We start from the raw sequence: 20,595 nt of genomic DNA on the forward strand, positions 1-20,595 counted from the left end.
GTTTCTTCTCTAGAAGAGTAAATTTTATCCTGAACAATTTTTAAGAGGAATCGCTGGCATACCTGCTGCCCTCTGATGCCCATATATTACCACGACCGTAGGACATTCATCGTATTCTAGCTTTTTAACCAGATTTTGGGAAATGTAAAAGCAAGAAGTTGTTAAGCATAGTTTTTACTGGGGAAACCACCAATTCCTTATACCTTTCAGGAGGAAGAAAGAGAGACATCCATCAAACTGTCATTAAAGATTAGATGCCACAAACGTAACACTATGGAGCTGCCAGGAATCTGTGAACCTTTTGAAAGTTATGCCTGGTTCTTATAAGGATTTAAAAAAGATTTTTATAGATTTTTATAGAAAATACCAATGGGCCAATGGCTTAAAATGTTTTATTCTTCTAGCTTGCTAGAGATCCAGTCGAGTTAATTAGCTTCTGACTTGTGACTGAGAACAAATGGCCTATGGATTCAGTCCTTCAAAAAATTCCATTTTGCTTTGCTTCTTTTTTTTTATTTTCTTCTTTTCACCTCACATGCTGTGGCTGCTGCCTGCCTAGCACTTACATTTAGATTGCAGTCTTATCCAGTATTCCTGGGAGTGAAACCCACCGAGTTTATATACTGGATTGTGATCAGAGTTGGTGGTGCTCCTCAAAATTTGGGGGTGAGGTATGAGCCAGTGGCTCTTAGTCTGATCTTAGCTGCCCTGTATGTAGCAATACTTCATTATTGTTCATATTAGTTGGCATTCATAGTTCTTGTCTGGCATATAGCTGGAACATATTGGCTTTTGCAGGTCTGTTGGTGAGCAAATCAATTCCTTCTTGGAATGAAAGGAAAGGGTTCTTAGTGCGTGTCTCTCCCTTTTGTGGTATTTACAAACAATAGAAATGCAAGGATTAACTTAGTAGACACCATGTATTACACATGGATGGATAGGGCAATTATCTGTCTATAAAGCCTGCAGAAAGTTGTGCAACTGCTTTAACCTGTGTGATTATGGGGATAAAGTGTTGTTGTTCTGCAGAAGTCCCAGTTCCCGACAATTCAAGTTCATTTTGATTAAAAAGATCATTTTCTCTTCAAGTCTGTAACATATTTATGTACAGCTACAGAGATAGAAAGGGTGTCTTTTTATTTCCAACTCCTTTTAGCTATCTGAATTTTATTAGTGGTATTTATTAGTGGTTAGAAATATCTCTTGTTTAAGAGAGTTGAAATAATCTGCTTAAAACCATTTTCATGGATAGGAACACAGTGGTCTTTTAATTAAAGAAAGCTGCTTGCTAATAGATACACAACACACAAACACATCTATCAATTCCTTATTACTTAACTGTTGTTCCTTATGTGATCAGACTCTAGTTTGGCCCCACAGTTTAGCCATAGTTTTTTGGGGTTTTTTGGGTGGGGGAATTAAAAACACACCTTATTGATGTTTGACAAGCAAGAAGATTCCAAAGCAGTATACAATTGAAGAGGTCTTAGACTAGATTAAAAATAAGAACCTTAAATCTGTTATAATGGTTGTGTTTACATTTCTTTCTCTCTTCGTTTCTTCAAACATATCAGGTTTCGCAAGCCTTAAGAACACTGTCTCATTCTGCCAGGAGTTGGAGGCTTTCCAGTTCAAGCAAGAGATTTTCCTTCCCTTGCCTATCTCCCTCCCCTCTTCTGTATTGCAACACACTGCAGAAAGCAGTTGACAGTATTTATGCAGAACTTTTTTTAAAAAAAAAAAACCACAGCGATTTCTACTTGTATTTTTTTAGGTTTCCTCCTTCTGTAGATTGATTGTATGATAATAAAAAACTGGTAGCCAGAATAAGGTGGTTGTAGATCTTTAACATTATTTTGTAACTTCCATCATTTCTTTGCCTGAGGATGGAAATGATAGTGGGAAGGCTTACGGAATCAAATGCCTTTAATTAGCATGTTAGAGGAATTAAGTGGAGAAAAACATGGAATTGCATGTGAGAGAGACATACACACATCCGCGGTCCCACTTGTTTTTCTAGGACTTGTGCTTTTAGCAGATTAATAAATTTAAACACATAATATAATTAGAGGGGAGGGTATTTGTATATGAATATGAATATCCCTGCGCAGCTGGACTTAACGAGGGTCTGGCCCCTGGGGTGGCATCTTCACTCCTCCTTCCAATCACTCCCAGAGCACAACTCTCTTCCCACTTGTCTGGCCACTCGGCAGCCATGCAGAGAGACTCGTCCTCCCTCCCTCTGCATGGAGTGGCTAGTCAAGCGGGAAGAGAGCAGCGCTCTTGGGAGTGATTGGAAGGATGAGTGAGGCTGCCGCCGGCGGATGCATAAGTGGACAATAAGTCCAGCTGCACAGGGATATTTGTATTTGTATACAAATACCCCCATCTCTAAACATAATCAAAGAATTGTGAAATTGCCTTCAGCCAGGTATGCAAAGAGAGTGAGGTAAATTGACTCAGTTTAAGAAATCATCATAGACATTATCACTTTCATGCCAAGTCAAACATCTCAGTATGCAACTGATCATGTCTGTGGTGATTTCTTAATTTGGGACAATTTACCTCTGAAAGTACACTGTTTGTGCTGTGCCAGCATAACTAGGGAAGAGGATTTAGGCCATTAAAGCAACACAGTTTATAAATGAAGAGCAGGGCATACCAAATACTTCCTAAAAGAGGGGAAAGGGAACAAAACCAAAGGCTGGACCAAGTGAACCTCCCACTAAAGAGAGAGTGACAGTTGTCGTGGCATAAAACTAGAAGGCACTGCCTCTTACAGAAAGCAATCTGTCTCCAAAACTTTTAGTATGCAGGACAGCAAGGGTAATTCAAAAGTCCAGGGCCTGCAGTGGAAGGAGTAGCATCACTTCCTTACTGTAACCCTCTCACTTTTCATTCTTCTCCTCTTCTTTTTCCAGCCCTTATTTCCAAAAGGCTATCTGGTTGATTCCCTAACATCAGCAGAACCCCCTTGACATCCTTACCATCACCAGGCGTGCCAACAGCAGCAGCAGATTAAATTGCTGCAACTTGCAGCTAGAGGCTGCAATCTGCCTGTCGAATTTCTTGCAGTGTCCATCTAGCAGCACTCCAGAGCATTATGGGAGATTTTAGATGGTGTTTGACTCATATTTGTCCACTACTAGGCAGATCAAACCTGGGGTGACAGCAAGCCCCTTCTGTGGGAGCAGCTGCCTGGGTTGGGAGGTGGTTACAGCAAAGCAGAGAGTGCCAGGGGGCAAAAGAGAGTGTGGCAAAGAAAGCCAAAGCAAGCAAATCAAGAGTGCCAAGGAGCAGAGAAGCAATGAACTGTTGTGGTTAGGGAACAGAGTTGTAAGGTATGTAACTGGCACAATTTCTCCAGTAAGCTGGACTTTATAATTACTTTAAATGGTGGTTTTAATTTAATTCTGTTTAAATAGTGTTTAAGATTACTGTTTGAACCATATACGATGTAAAGCTTGGCAAAATGAACTATGTGAAGGCGAGTAGCATTGCCAGCCTGCTTTGTTTCAGGATCAGGATTTTAGTACCAGTAGGCTAAAGAGAAGGCCCTCTGGTTTAAACACAGATCCAAGTAGATTCTGTGTATAGATCAACATGGTAGATCCCAAACCCAACAGTTTATGGCCAAAATCCTGTTGTTTAGCATTGTAAACTGCACTAGATAGGCCCATTGAATCAGTGATGATTTAGTAACTCAACTCTTCCTTTTTTTTGAAATGGGCCTACTTTAATTAAGACTTACTATGCTCAAATAAGTTGCAATTAACATAAGCCCATTTGAGTCCATGGAACTTGCAGAGAAGTCGACTCACCAAATCTCCATTGATTCAATGGGCTTACAACAGTGCGATTTACTACACCAAGTGTCATGAAGAAGAAAGAGTCTATGTAGAAGAAGCTCTCACCATTGCTGTTCAGGCTTTCTTACTGTGACTGTAAGGAATTGCAGCAGCAGTGAAAGCTGGGAGAAAATTTTTCCATGAGCGCTGGCATAAAATTGGGCCTCTAAAACAAGGAGCAAGTTCTCTGATTTTCCTCTTCCCTGGTAAAAGTGTGTGAGATATTTTGTCAGTGCACCCTTGCTTTGACTGGAATTCCCTTCCTACCAGATGCCTTTCCTCCTAAAATGTCTGTGTTACCAGAATGGTTGAGAAACTAATAGTGCCGTGAGCTACTGAAAAACAAGCATTTTTCTACTCATTGTATTAAATCAGTAAAAGTTATGAAGACTGTGCAGCACCTTGTTTGGAGAATTCTAAGCACTCTTCTTACACAGCGCCTAAGGCTTAATTATGTAATTATGTCTCATGGGTAGATTATATACTTTTTCTCATAATTATGTCTGCCCAACAGACTGGAAGGACTCCAAGATTTCCGTTTTCTGGGATAAAAACAGTTTGGCTGTGTTTTGTTGCCTTTAAAATAAAAACAGGCTTGAATTGTACGGTGTGGCTAGAGTTGTGCAAGGAAGCCAACAAGGAGAGCAGGAGCTTGTTACAAATAAACATATATATATATTAATATGGGTTTAGTAAACAGTAGCTGCCCTTTTTCCTGGCTTATTTTAAAAACTGTTAGGGAGGTTCTAACTTAATTGTTGTTCTTTGCAGTTGATTTATGATACTCTCATTTACCCTTCAGAATCAAGCTGCATGGTTGCTTTGGAGCTTAATCCTACTGATATGATGTATTGCCTTAAATTTAGAACAGGAAGATGAATTGCCTGACCCTGATCTAGCAAAAAATAAAATAACTCAGTGGCACCATAACAAGTTGTTGCAATTACCTGAAGTCTGCGTCTCTATAGATCTTCTGTAGTCCAAGAGCACAATCCATCAAAAGAAAAATGGGGTAGTTCATGTGGAAAACTAGGGTTCTTGCCTGTGTGTAAAATCAGGGCACATGTGTAAAGCCTACACACGAAGAAGGTTCCCCTTTCCCAATGTCTCACATTCCATATGAAGGAAGCTGATGACTTGAGTAATGCCTGTATAGGTGGACTATGTAGACTGATCCTGCCTGTGTTTACTCAGAGCATGTTTTGTTGTGGCTTAATACACATAATCTGAAACAGAAAGCAACCTAGAAACTGAGAAATACATGTAACTACACTGCAAGTTCTGGGTACTCCTAATTCTTTTAAAAGAAAACAGAAACACTCCGTGGAGTATCTTTGCTAGGTGGTGTGATAGAGGAGTAATCAGATCACACTGGTGATGAAAGTAGACTGGAATTTTTGTAGAATGTCTGCAAAAAGTTTTAATTTCTAATATACCAGAAGATGTTTCTACTTTTGCACATTTCATTTAGATTGACTGGTTACCTATTGGACACTTAAGATGAAAAAAAGAGCCTCCATACTATTGGATTAATGGTATTTCTTCAATTGTGTTTTATAAAATGTCTTCCTCATTTGAGGTGAACTCTGTTTAAGCCATTATGAATCTACCATCTGCAGTATTTGCCTGATAAAAATGTAACCTAGGCTTGTCTTCATTGCACCATGCAGCTTTTTAAACTTGTAGTATGATAATCCAGTAGGTTTGCTACTGAAAGTTACACCTTTGTGGTCCTATAACTGTTGCCAAATTAGGTTTGAACCATGTGTTTAGCATGTGTATTACACAGCAGTATTATCCTTTGCTAAAAAAAAACTAAAGCTGCCCCAGGGTTTGTGAGTGTGGTTTTCATCCTCATTGGAATGTTTTTTTCCCTCCTTGGCTGCCACCCTCACAGGTCATCTTTAAAAATATTTATTTGTAAACCAATAGAGAAATGCATAACTATAAATTCTCAGCATTGTTTTTGGTACAGATTTTTGCTGTGGTGCAAAGAGAGATTGACGCAGTATAAGTCAAGCTGCATTAGGATGTGAGGTTTGAGAACACGGAATGCATTTAAGGCATAGATGTAACTTCAGTGATGTGCAATATAGCTGCTAAAGGAACTCCGTATAGAAAAGCAGCCAGGAAACATAGATCTGCTGTACATTTTTGCTCATACAGGGGTCTGAGGAATCATCATTATTATATCAACCTAATTCTAAATTCTGACTACTTACTATGTTTAACTTTTAGAGCAGCCACTTCTTTTTGTTCTGTGTATTTTCCTCCTGTTTCTTTTAAAGGAGGAAAAATAAAATCTTGATTATTTGCTGTTCTATTTGCTTTGGAGACCAGATAAAATCACTAGAATAAAGATGCTCAATATATTAATTTTGCAGAACTCCATAACTGTTTGAAAAATCTTTTCTGCACTGTCCAGAAGAGGACAGCAAGCCTTCTGAAGAGCCAGAAGCCAACATGTTCCCAGTAGGTAGCATTGTGTGTCCAGGCTTTCCTCTTGTGATAGCTGGAAAAGAGGAGAGAAACAGAGAGAAAAGGGAAGAACAACAGCTAACTTCTCTTGCTTCCATACCTTTCTTCTCACTCAGGGGAAGCACTGCTAGGGGTTCCTGGCTCGAGAGTCCCTCTCCTCGGTTCTTTTCTAGCTGCTTTCAAAGGGGCAATGAGGGGGAAAGGGAAGAGGTAAGACAAAAATCACAAGCAGTCAAAAAAAAAAATCAACAGCTAACCATACAGAGATGAAGCTGTGGTCTATAAGGAGCAGGGAAAGAAAAAAAAGGGACATTTGTTGCTCAGGAGTCCTAACTCAAGGTGGGCACAAACCAGAAAAACAATGACTTGGGATGGTTCATGGCTACTCAATAACCACCCTAGAAAAATGAACTTGTTCATAGTTTGTTTTTCTGCTTTGAAGTGGGAAGGGAACTTAATGCTTCCACTCCCTCTGCTTCCTGCCTGCCCCCTTCCTGCTGCTCCCATTGCCTCTCTACCTGGTCCTTCCACATCCTCCTCTCCCTCCTCATCTGCCGCCATGTCCAGCTGCTGAGAGCATGCTCAGGTACATCAGGCCAGGCTCCTGAAAGGCAAGCCAGGCAGCTGTGTCTGAAGATTGCAGTGGAGGAGGAGGAGGAGGAGGAGGAGGAGGAGGAAGAGGTCACAGCAGCAGAAGCAGGTAGGGAGACAATGGGGCAGAAGGAAGTGGGGGGGGATCTGTTCTGTCAAAACAGACGGAAGTGCCAAGTGAAAAAAAGGTTGGCGTTTCATTTTGGTAAAATAGCGTTCGCAGACCAAACTACAAACCAACCTGGTTTGGGGAGGGGTGGTGGTTCATAGTTTGGTCTGTGCCATCTTTAGTCCGTACTTAAGTGTCCATTTCTGACCGGCATCATATTGCCATACAAGTGGGGTCTCTACTTAAGAACTTAATCCGTATTGGAAGGTGGTTCTCAAGTTGAAAAGTTCTTATGTTGAATCTGCATTTCCCATAGGAATGCATTGAAAACCATTTAATCCGTATCTGCTCTTTTCCGTCCATAGAAACTACAGTGGAACCTCTACTTAAGAACTTAATCTGTTTTGGAATGGTGTTCTTAAGTTGAAACGTTCTTAAGTTGAAGCAAAATTTCCCATAGGAATGGACTGAAAACCAGTTAATCCGTTCTGGCTGTTTTTTTGTTATGTAGAGGTGCGTTCGTACATTGAAGCATTAGTTCCCATAGGAACTAATGCAAAGCTGGTTAATACGTACTCTACCACTAGGGGGAGAATTTTTTTTTAACTTAAGATGACCTAAGGTTTAAAAAAGAGCAGGAGAGGATTTTTTTCCTGTTCTTATCTTGGATTTCTGTTCTCAAGTAGAAGCAAAATTTAGCAAATGGAGCTGTTCTTAAGTTGGATTGTTCTTAAGTAGGGATGTTCTTAAGTAGAGACCCCACTGTAGTTCTTTCTGGAATTCTAATTGTCCAAGGCAGGGTGGGGAAACGTGGAATGAAGTTGTAGGCCAAACAAATGAGAGCTAGTTGCCTAGGTCCCTGTCTTTCTTTTGCAAGCCCTCTCAGTTTTTTAAGTTTGCAAGTCAACTTTTCAAATAGTGCAAAGTCTCAAATGTGGTCCAGCTAGGATTTTACCAACAAATTAGCCACATACTTCTGTCACCTTGAAATTTCCATTCTGATGAATGTGAAAATCCTTGTATGATATATTGGCATTGACAAAACTATGTGTACAATTGTGGTTGTTTCATCTAAAAAAGGATGTAATGGAACTGGAAAAGGGGATGGAAGGAACAAGTAAAGTGATCATTGGGATGCATCACCCTCTCTTTCCCTTTCAGGGAAAGCTGAAGTTGGTGGGGACCATTTAGTGGTCTATATTTTTGAATTGTGATGGTTGGCTCAAGTCTGAGCCAAAATTCTTCTTCTGTTGTTGACACTGGCTGTGATGATGGGTAGGCTGCTTTGGCAGTACGACCCCTTAGAAAACTGAGTTTTCCAAAGCTGGAACAGCAACTTGCTTTATTTGTTTGTTTGTTTATTGAGATTTTAGACTGCCCAGTTTAGTAAAACACTATTCTCAGCAGTTTACATATCTAAGCAAAACATGTAACTTCTAAAATAATAATAAAAAAGCAAAGTACATGATACCACAAACTAAAACAGAAAAGGTGACCTAAGATTGACAGCCGGTAGCTTAAATGAACCAAATTACATAAAGCATAACATAATAAACAAAATATCCAGTAGTATAATAAAAATAATCAATAGCAACAGTCGCATGTGGTCTCAAAAATTAGCCTAGGATGTTGCCAAATACCTCCTTAAATATCTTTACTAATTTTTCTGTACTAATTTTCTAAAGATCTATATGGAGGGGGCTTGCCTAGTTTCTGGTGGAAGTTTATTCATGCCACTAATAAAAAAGCCCAGTTCCTAGTATTATTTTTCCTTACAGTATTTGATTCAAGGTAGTCACTCTCAGTAAGTCAGCCGGAGAAGAGTGGGCAGATGCTTGCTCAAATATCTCCTTTGGGGAGTGATGCTCCGATGGGTAACAAGGTCCCAAACTGTTGAGAGCTTTATAAGTCATAACTAACACATTAAATCTGACATGGTAGGCTCAGATGAAAGAAGGCGGTCTTGGTCACTTCTGCAATTTGGTGTCCAAGGGACTATGCTGGATCCAGAATAATGCCCAGATTGCGAACCTGGTCTTTTAGAGGGAGTGTAAGTGTAACCTCATCTGGACTAGGTAAATTATTCCCTAATCTGTCAGGGTTCAATTTCAACTTGTTTGCCCTTGTCCAGTCCATCGAGCATGGGTGGTGTTCCAGAAGCTGAATGGCATCCGCTGTAGACATAGTGAATGAGAAATACAGCTGTGTATTGTAAGCATATTGATGACAATGTACTCCAGATATCCAGATGACCTCTCCCAGCAGCTTTACATAGATGTTAAAACAGCATAGGAGAGGTGATTGAACTCTGAGGGACCCCATAACATAGGGGTTTCAACCTAATGTGATGTTATGCTGCACCATTCAGAACTGGTGGGGAAAAAAAATCCTCTACCTTCCTGTTTTTGTTTGTTTTAAGGGAAATGAACAGGATGATTTTAGGGATGAATCAGCTAATAGGTGGCAATAGGAAAGGGACTGAGGGAATTTCAGGGGGCTAAGAAAGAAGATAAGGTTTTCATCTTGCTTGTGTTTGTTTGTTTTCCTGAGCCAATGCAAAATGAGCTGGAGAGAGTGTGCAATAACCAGACATAATGGAAGCTCATAAGATTATATGAGGCAGAAAGACTGGATAAAGTGAAGGTTTTCTCAAAATACTAAAAGTCACAGTCATCTTGTGAAATTGAAGTACTGTATAAAAGATTCAGGGCAAGCACACCATTTGGAATTTAGTGCCACAAGATGTGATAGGTAACAGCTTAGAAGGCTTCCCAGATATATTTAGACAAATTCAGCAATTTTGGGTCTGTGAGTGGCATTAGGTATCAATAGTTGATAGCCCTATGGAATCACCATCTCAAAGACAATATAGCTCTGAATACCACATGCTAGGATTCACAGAGAAGTTCTGATGCCATGCATAAAGCAAGATGTTAGATTAGATGAACCTATTGTATGAACCAGCAGAGTTTCCTGGATCTTGCAAATAAGGCTACATGTCCTGAATTGTGTACAGATATTCAGATGTCAAGCACCTCTTCTGCTGGATGGCTGAGCCCATTGACAAGAGATGGAAGCATGATTGGGAGAGCTGCAGTTGAGTATAGTGAGTGTGAGGGACACACAGTCCTGTTCTTTAAAGAATCTAAGGTTCTCTTCAAAGATTAATACAAAATATCATAAAAAGAAATTGCTTGTACTTCAATGCTAGCAACGTAGTTCACATGGAGAACTTAGCAGACAGGAGTTAGTGCCTATACAGCACATGCACTTTAGTTTGGGAGTGTGCTGGGAGACTGACAAAAAGGTTTTGTGGCCCTTTTAAGGTCTTGGATGACCAATTGTCTATTACTATCTCTAACAGCAAGTGCAAGTGCTGAGTACCAGCAGAGGTGGGCCCAAAGCAGGGCCATTAAGAAATAAGAGGAAACTACTGAGATTTGCAGAACTGTAGTACAGTAGGACCCCCTTATCCATGAGATCAGCATTCACTGATTCGCTTATCTACAGTCTGAAAATATTAAAAATATTAAAAGAAAAAAATTACAGAAAACTATTTTCATATGTATTACCAGAACCAGCCATTAGAGGGAGCCAGAGACCGTGCTATGAATATTTGTTAGCAGAGAATACATAGCATATTGTAGTGCCCAGTTCTAGATGCTAATGCATGTGAAAATATTTTTCTCTTTCTTTTTTCCTTTTACAACAATAGATAGATAGATAGATAGATAGATAGATAGAGTGTTTGCTATAATCATGGTTAAGGATTGAACATACTCAGTAGAATATTATGTTTCTGCTAGAGATGTAAAATTGAGAAAGAGGAAGGGGACGTAATGATTTGGTTGAGCTACTTATAGCTTGAACAGAAAGGCTCCTGCAGCCACCAACTGCATTTCTTTAATTGTGTGCGTTTTGTACCAGATGTATGATAAAACAGCGGCATTAATGGTAGGGTGATGCATTCTAAATTTGCAAAGTTTAAATCAACCATTTTCACCTCTCTTTTTTTTGGCCACAACCATAATATGAAAGAAATATAAGCCAATTCAGAGTTGTATAATATGCATAATGGGCCTTATAAGGTGGTGTGTGAAGAATTGCTTGCAGTCTGTGGCCCCCTTCAGATAGGCCAGGGCCCCCGCAGGGTGCCATATGACCCCCTGTTGAGAATGGTTGGTTCTTACCAGTTATATTAAGAGACAAACTGGTTAAGGCTTCAGTCTTAAACACAGTGGTCTGGGATAAGTGAATGACACACATCGTAAATCTCAGCATCCATATCAGGATGAAACAGGAATTAAAGAAAGTGGTCCAGTCCCTTGAACTAGAGAAGTGATCTCACAGCGCTAGGGAAGCCTGAAACATTGGCGGCAGTGGAGAGAGGCCGACATTCCTATTTCTAACCATGTTTTTTGCATTCTGTCAACAATCAGCTGTCTCCTTCCTTCTTGAAGAAGTCTTGTCGTTTTCTTATGATACATCTCTTTTGTTTTCTCTAAACAGCAACAGTGAGTTGAGAGGAGAGTGTGTGTACGTGTGTCTGCCTAGTTTTCTTTTCTTTTTTTAATGATCAGAATTGCTTTAGAGTAGTTTCCCCTACTTTTGCTACGTCCACACTTCCAGCCAATTGCCCACAGTCAGTCATTCTATAGTTACAGCTTGTGAGGGCAGATTCCAACAAGTTACAAAATTCCCACTTGTAGATGATTATTTCTAATTGGTAGACAACTGTAGTCCTCCAGGTATATGGGGCCTCCAACTCTCAACAGCCCACGTTAGCACCGTTAGTGATGAAGTCTTCCGGGAGCTGCAATCCAAAAACTTCGGGGCAGGGGCACAGTTGCCCACAACCATGTATAACAACCTTGCATTTATCAATAAAAATCATATAAATTGCTGTGGAGATTGTGCACCAATGTACGCATTTTAAAGGATAACGGTCCAAGTATCATCTGTTTAGGAATATTGTCGTCTGTGCATTCCCTCCACCAGGCCCAGTTTAAATCAACAGTTTTATTTGTTCCTTACAGTAATAATAAGAAGCTATATAATAATACATTGTTCAGTCATGCTAACAACACTTTTATTTTATGATTTACTGTTTCCAGGGCACAGACAGAAGCTTGATGAATCTAAACCTAGTTTGTTCTCTGAGCGTCTCAGTGATTTAGGGCGCATCCCTCATCCCAGTATGAGAGTAGGGGTCCCGACTCAGAGCCCACGGCCCCCTCTGAACTCTGCACCAAGCCCTTTTAATCCACAAGGACAGAGTCAGATTACAGGTAAGAGACAGAGCCATGGGCTTGTATGGGCCATGGTAGTAAATAATTGATTATAGGCCTTATATTGTTTCAAAATGTGGGAGACTGCAACTGTTGCCAAGTGAAAGGTTATAAAATAAGTAAATGTAAGCTAGCTGGAGGTAGATTCTTCTGTAGCATTCATGACTGGAATCTTTATGATTATTATTCTTCATTTTTTAAGTCAAAATTAAAGAAAGAAAACTGAAGATGAGACTGGAAAATGGTTCATCTTTAGGGTGGCTTTATTGCCATCAGGCTCATGAATTGATAAATTTTATGTAAATATGTGACTATTTGTGTAAGTTTCTTTTTGGATGGCTAACAGTATTCTGATTCCCCTACCTCTTGATCATATTTATTAATTCATATTGTGGCTTCTCTTTAGCATGTACGACTAAAATTCTGGATTTAAGTTTGAGTGTAAGGGTGCCAGTCACAGTGGGCAACCTGCTGCTAATCTAGAATTGTCAGTTCCCATTCATGTGCTGTCTGGCAGCTAGGAATGCAAGAAGCAGCTTGTTAATTCACAACAATTCACTTGTGCCATTACACTTAAGAGTGGTGTGAATCCACAGTAGGCTCCTGGCCTACATTTATTTATTGCTATCTCAATAAATTTGAACCTGGCTTATGTTGAGAGTTGTACATATAATGTTTGCAAGCCAAGAGTTTGATTATATTATTCAAAACATAATGTGTATAGAGAAACTACTGAACACCTAATGAGCTCATTGTTTAAAAAAACACTAAAATATAAATCAACAGTTATATAGGCTCACACATTTCCACAAATTTGTATGTTTTTCTTCATTTTGCATATATTAGTTTCTCATTAAATAGGCATCCTGCCACTTAAGGCAGCTAGCAGTAATAATGCCAATAAAAACAGAAATACAATTAATACATGAAAATAGGATAAAAACACAATTAGGAACATGAATCAAAAGGAATTACAGCAGAGATCCAGTTACTCCCTCTCAAAGCAATCCAAGTTAAGTGCCAACCAAAAATGTTTTTAATGTGCCGTAAAGGATAACAGGGAGGAAGACAGCCTGGCTTCCTTCGTAAGGAATTCCAGAGCTTGGGAATAGCCCCTTAAAGAGGCTGTTCTCATATTCCTGCCCAAATACATATCTGATGATGGTGGGGACCAAAGAAGAAAGAGCCTTCACTGAACATCTTGGAACCTTGGTAAAAAATTTTTTAAAAAGAAAAGAAAATGGGGTATTTCAGACAGCCTGATTTCAAATTGGTTAGGACTTAGTAAATCATAACCAGCACTTAGAATTGTGCCAGAAAGAAACACGACTAAACAACGACGACGATGAAGTGTTTCTTTAGAAGAGAGTGGGCATTCGCTCTAACACCAGCCCTCGTCAGTAGTCTAACTACAGTGTTTTGGACCAGCTCGAAATGTCTGTACATTTTTCAAAGGCAATAAGACAAGGGTCACTGTGAGCTGGTCCAACATCTCTAGCAATGGAAGCAGTCAGCTCACCACTGTAGCTACAAACCTTCACTCCTAGACCTCTCAATCTTGAATCCAGGAGTGCACACAACTGTAACTTGTGTTTTCAAGGGAGAGTATAATTCCATAGGCAGAATTCCCAATCTCTTTTGTACCTTTTGACTAACCAAAGCATCAATATTTGTGTGTGTCGTGTGTGTTGATATTGTATATGTACAAACCAAATGAGAACATTTCACACGTAAATGAGTGGCTTTTAAAAGTTTATAACAAAAGAGAAAAGAAGAGGGGGAAGCTTACCTTTTGCAGTTATTGTCAGCTTTAATGTTTGTGCAAAACATCTGTTTTTAGAAAATCAGATTTGGCTGTGTGGCAGTATTACTGTAGACAAATGAATCTAATTCAGAACTTTGTTCTCATTTAGTATTGTCAGATTGCTAAATCTGGTTGTGTGAAGATGCCATTATTAATAGGATAAAGACTGTCCTAATATCAAACAAAAATAACTCTGATGCCACAACTCGTCATGGCTGGATAATGGCTCTCAGTACAGTGCTCTTAGCATGCCTAAATGTGTGAGAGAATCTGTGTTTGAACTGTATCTTCCTTCTGCATCTCCTTTCACATGCAGTAAAAAATAAGAAGGGCCTCAGTGAAAAAAGGGGACACATTATGTAAATACCTTGTGTGATGTAGTGGACAGATTGATGGACTAGGACTCGTATAACCTGAGTTCAAATCCAACTCAGCCATGAAAACTCACTGGCTGTGTGGAACTGGTAAAACCCCTCCTTAAATATCTCACTTATCTTGAAAGCCCTCTCAGGGTTGGTATAAATCACTTCCAACTTGATGGTACATAACAACACCATTTATTGATATGTCTGCCTGTCTGTCTGTCAGTACATTTTTCTTGAGATGCCAGTGGCCACTTGCCTTTTTTGAGGAGCCTCATGGCATAGCGGTTAAATTGTTGTAGTGCAGCCAAAACTCTGCTTGCTGCCTGGGTTCAATCCAAGGTAGTCAGCTCAAGGTTCACTCAGTTTTCCATCCTCTGGAAGTTGGTAAATTGAGTACCCACCTTCCTGGGATTGGGGCAGGCAATGTGTATCCTGCATAATTAAATTGTAAACAGCCTAGAGAGTGCTTTAAGCCCTATGGGGCAATATAGAAACAGCAGTGGGTGGTTTTTTAAAGAAAGGGTTAACAATATGCAGCATTTTTCTCATTTTGAAACACCAGGAGGCAAAATAGTGATCCAGATTAAGTATTTTGTGGTTTAAAATGAAGGTTCAGTTTTTGTGTGTGTATTTAATGAATGTGTGAATCTTTCTGAAGTCAGAATTCAGATTATTCAGTAACATTAATTTTAATGAATTGTAGCAAAAAAGATGCTACCTAATTTTTCAAGGGATAAAAATTTAATGCTGCACAGTTATGTATAAGATTTAATGTCTTACAAACTTGGTTTTAACTTAGCCCCTCTTTTACCTGTAGCAGCATGAGCTCCACTTTTCTTTAATGAGATCCTAAACTGTTTCAAGGAACACTTGAGGAACTGGTATAGTTGGAGCTTGCCTTGTGGTTCTTTCCCACTTGACTATTGCCCAACTGAAGGCTTGTTGATGGATCAGAAAGAGAACATACATACGTATGCTTGCCCTTGCCTATGTGATTGGTGTTGAAGCCCATAACAGAATTGCGGGATTTGGGCCTTGCAAAGTGGCTCCTCCTCTATGTTCAAGATACGTGTCTTTAGACATCTCTTTTTCTGTGCAGTTTTTCCTTTACTGAGAATACTGATGTTCTTTGGAGGCAGAAAATGAGCTTCTGTTGTGTGTACACATAAGTTTGTAATTCTCCTAACTTAGACCTTCTCAAGCCACAGCCTATACAGATGTACCTGTGAGTAATTCCTGTTTACATTGTAATAGACTTGCACAACACTGTGCTCTTTATGTGTTGCATAATGTTATAAAGTGTGGAAAGAGAGAACTAGCTCTCATTGACTTGATTCTAACCAATAGAGATGGCTTGGTGGAAGAAGTGGCAGTAACTCTGGGTGAGAGTGTCCGTGTTCTACTACAATTCTTGATTTCAAAGGAAACCAAAGCAGAGTGTAGCTACAGACATATGCTGGATTTTTAAAAGCCAGTTTCAATAAACTAAGAATAAGGATAAGTAAGGTCCCATGGCAGGAGATCGTAATGAGAAAATGAGTCCAAGAAGGGTGGGAGCTTCTAAAAATGGAAGTTCTAAAGGGACAACTGCCAACCAGTCCAACAAGAAAAAAAGACAGCAAAAAAGGCCAGCGTGGCTTCACAAAAAGCTCAGGGAGAACTTGGAAACAATGAAAAGGAAACATATAGAAAAGGGAAAGAAGGCCAGGCCACAGACGAAGAGTAAAGACAAGTAGCAAGGAATTTCAAGGATGGCATTAGGAGGGCAAAAACTTGAGCTGTGGTTAGCAAGAGACAAAAAAGCATTCTTCAGGTATTTGCATAGCAAACGACAAAGACAAGAAACCGTGGTACACATAGTCAGTGGGGATAACAAAATGACAATATTTATTTATTTATAATAGAAGACAAAATAATAATAATGATGATGCAGAAGTGTTCAGTTCCTGTTTTAGCTCAGTCTTTTCCCAAAAGACAAACTGTAACTCTCCAGACAAATGTGAACTGCAAGGATTGCAACTGGAGATTGATAAACAAAATAGTCAGGGAATACCCTATTATCTTGAAGGAGTTCAAATCTCCAGGGCTGGATGAACCACATCCAAAAGTATTGAAAGAACTGGCTGAAAAACTCTCAGAATAATTGTCCATTCTTTTCTTAAAATCATAGGAAATGGATGAGGTGCCAGATGATTGGAGGAGGACTAATATTGTAGCTGTCTTTTAAAAAAAAGCAAAAAGGGAAAATTCTGGAATAAAGTATATAGCAGTCACTATGCAAGCACTTAGAAAACAATGCAGTAATAACAAAAAGCCAACATGGATTTGTCAAGAACAAATCCTGCCAGACTAATCTGATCTTAATTCTTGATTGAGTAACATTCCTGATAGATGGAGGGAATGCTGTAGATGTAGTATATCTTGACTTCAGCAAAGCTTTTGACACAGTGCCCCATGATATCCTGATTAGCAAGCTAACTATGAGTGGATAGAACAGCTGTCAGGTGGATACACAGTTGGCTACATAATTGTACAATGATGATTAAATGGCTCCTTTTCAAACAGGGTGGAGGGAACAAGTGGGGATACCTCAGGGAAAACATGGTCATTCTTGCTATAGTTCCCATTATTGCCACTTCCTCCACCAAGTAAATGAATAATCAAGTAAAGGATAGATAATCCTCTAGTTTCTTTCTCCACTTTTTGTAGGATCAAATTATCAGCCACACAAGCCAGGAATTTCTTGGAAGGACCATAATTTGCAGAATTTGCCTCCCAACAGATATCATGATCATTGAAAGCTCCCATCACTACTACATTGGGTCTCTTCAAAATCCTTGCAATTTGTTTTTCAAAAGTTTCATCTGCTTCCTCTCCCTGATTGGGAGACCGATGGTAGACTCCAGCTAACATGTTCATTTTGCTACCATGCTCCCCCCCCCCCACTAGATGGATCCAAATGCTCTCAATGGGATATCCAATCTCCTTCTCCTGTATTTCTGTGCAGAAATGCATATTTTTACATATACTGCAACTCCACCTCCCTTTCTATTTTCTCTCTTTTTAAACAATTTATATCCTTCAATTGCTGTATTCCAGTCATGGGAGTCATCTCAACAAGTTACAGTTATTCCTGTCAAGTCATGTTTACCCTCTTGAGCAAAGATTTCCAGTTCTTGTTTATTTTCCATGCTCCTGGCATTCGTATACTGTATATACACTGATGATTGTGTGATTTGTGGCCTTTGTCTATTTTTATTAATATTACTATTTATGTAAATGTTATTATACCCCCCCCCCATTTGAACAGTTTGATCTGTTCCTCGTATTGTGAGCAAGACTTCATCTGTCTTTAACTCTGTGCTTGCATCTCCCTCCCCCTTCCAATTCAGTTTATGTGGCAAGGAGAGATAGAGTTGGGTGTCATCTGCATATTGGTGACATTGAACCCCAAAACCCCAGACAATCTCTCCCAACGATTTCATGTAGATGTTAAATAACACAGAAGACAAAACAGAGCCCCAAGGGACCCCGTAGGTCAGCAGCCAGGGTGTCGAAGAGAGATTCCCCCAGAACCACCTTCTGTGTTCTCCCCTCCAGGAAGGACTGGATGCATTAACAGAACTATAGTCTCTTAATCCCATGAGGTACTTGTTTCCCTCTATTCGGCAATGGCCTCATCTTCAGTACTGTGTCCAGCTCTGGACAGCACACTTTAAGAAGGATGCTGACAAATTGGAACAAGTTCAGAGGACGGCAACAATGATGATCAGAGGGCTGGAAACCAAGCCCTATGAGGAAAGACTGAAAGAACTGGGCATGTTTAGCCTTGAGAAAAGAAGACTGGGGAGAGAGAGGATAGCGCTTTTCATATACTTGAAAGACTATCATGTAGAGAAGGGGCAGGACTTCTTGATCATCCCTGAGGGCAGGACACATAACAATGAGCTTAAGTTACAGGAAGCCAGATTCTGGTTGAATATCAGGGAAAAAAATCCTAACTCTTAGAGCAATACAGCAGTACCAGTTACCTTGAGAGGTGGTAAGTGCTCAAACACTGGAGGCATTCAGGAGAAATTTAGACAACCACCTGGCAGATATCCTTTGGTTTGGATTGCTGCATTGAGCAGGGAGTTTGACTCAATGGCCTTATAGGCCCCTTCCAATTTCATTATTTTATGGTATCAGTAACTGCAAACTAGTTATTGTCCTGTCCTGCATATAATGATCATATACATAGACTGTACAGTATCACCTTCAAAATTGTCTTGTGCATGCAAGTACTTTCTTTTAAAGAAAAGTTGCTCAGCGGTGATTAAGAATCTACCATTTCTTGTCACCTTCCAAATCACTAACAGCACAGCTCCAGGTATCTAAAAGGCAATCATGGAAATACTACAGAGTCTCCCCCAAATGAAGAATCATAGAATCATCATAGGGTTGGAAGGGAACTTGGAGGTCTTCTAGCCTAACCCCCTGGCCAGGGCAGGAGACCTCATACCATCCTGGAAAGATGGCTGTCTGATCTTTTCTTGAAAACCTCCAGCGATGGGGCACCCACAAGATCGGGAGGCAAGCTGTTCCACTGCTTAATGGTTCTCACCATCAGGAAATTCCTCCTTATTTCCAGGTTGGATCTCCCTCTGAAGAGTTTCTTGTCCTACTCTCAGGTTCTTGTCCTACCCTCAGGCGCAGTGGAGAATAAATTGATCCCCTCTTCTCTGTGGCAACCCTTCAGATATTGGAAGACTGCTATCATGTCTCCCCTCAGTCTTCTCTTCTCGAAAAGCAGCAGGGCTGTTTGGTAAAACAGAACAATTTGTACTGCAAAGGGTAGTACATGCTCTCTACCAGACATGAGAAATACTGTTTGGCTTTGCAATTTCTGCTTTGCTTGAAAGTTTTCTTCTAATTGCTGAGTTCTGTTTTTCCCCCCTTTCCGGTGGTATAAATTGCTAGAGTCAGTGTTCTTTTGTCATCAACTGTGTAATGAGGCATCCTATGTTGAAGAATCACCAGGCAAGGTAGGAAGGAAGGAACACATGGGCTTTGCTCATAGAAAGTAAATCACTGTACAAAACATCTACCACTATTTATTTACACTAAGGATAGGAGATGCTTCAGTCTCATAAAGACAGGGCTGTGCGATTCATTCATCCAATCCTCAATCTTTGCTGGTTAATTAATTTAAAATCAGTTAAGATCCAGTTCAGATCAGATTGGATTGCTCCAGAGTAAATAAGACGAAGGCAATTTGGACAGAGTCTTTGATTGTGACAGCATAGGAAAGTCAGACAGTATGTTTCCAAAATGTTGCCAACAGCTTCACAAAAGGAAAATGCCAGGGTGTAGAGAGAATGATGGAAGTTGGACTGGTCTAGTTTCTAATATGGAATAAAAATCTCAGCAAAACTCCCCGTAGCAGTTGTGGAAGGCAGCAGCAGAAGTTCTTTTCCTTTTCAGTAGTCATTGTTTTGCTAGTTCTGTGTTAGCAGGAAGAATGTTTCTGAAAAAGCTTGGTGTGGCCCTGGAAGTAATTTTGCATTCTTCATCATGGTCTCTTTGCATCAGCCACATTAAAACCACCTGCCTAATATCTTGTAGGTCCCCCTTGTAGTGCCAAAACAGCCCTGTGGCATTGAGAGATGGACTCCACAAAACTTATCTCTGAACATGTCCTACGGTATCTGGCACCAAGACATTATCAGTAGATCCTTTAAGTCCTGCAGGTTGCGAGGAGGGGCCTCCATGGAATGGATTTGGTGTTCCAGTGCATCCCATAGACAATCCATGGGATTGAGGTCTGGGGAATTTGGAGGCCAGGGCAATAACTTGAACTCTTTGTCATGTTCCTCAAGCAATTCCTGAAACATTTTTACAGTGTGAGTGGGTGCATTGTCCTGCTGAAAGAGGCCACTGCCATCAGGGAACGCCATTACTATGAAGGGGTGTATGTGGTCTGCAATAATCTCTAGGTCGGTGGTACCTGTACCTGTCAAAATAGCATCCACATGAATGCCAGCACCCAAGGTTTTCAAGCAGAACACTGCTTCTGCCAGCCTGCCTTCTTCCCATACTGTATCATGCTGCAATCTCTTTCCCCAGGTAAATG

General features: G+C 40.1%; 1 protein-coding gene across 11 annotated transcripts in view; it reads left to right on the forward strand.

Moving 5' to 3' along the window:
• RUNX2 (RUNX family transcription factor 2) overlaps positions 1 to 20,595 on the forward strand; it is a 324,192-nt gene that overhangs the window by 84,390 nt on the left and 219,207 nt on the right. For 8 of the 11 annotated variants that reach the window (XM_073004363.2, XM_073004369.2, XM_078377962.1 and 5 more), the window contains exon 4: positions 12,141 to 12,314. The exons of the other annotated variants lie outside the window; for them this stretch is intronic. In XM_073004363.2, the coding sequence (XP_072860464.2) occupies positions 12,141 to 12,314 (174 nt within the window). The remainder of the gene's footprint in view (positions 1 to 12,140; positions 12,315 to 20,595) is intronic. 11 annotated transcript variants of the gene reach the window in all.

The sequence above is a fragment of the Pogona vitticeps genome, chromosome 1 (assembly GCF_051106095.1).
Source record: "Pogona vitticeps strain Pit_001003342236 chromosome 1, PviZW2.1, whole genome shotgun sequence".
In the NCBI taxonomy this organism is placed as follows: domain Eukaryota; kingdom Metazoa; phylum Chordata; class Lepidosauria; order Squamata; family Agamidae; genus Pogona; species Pogona vitticeps.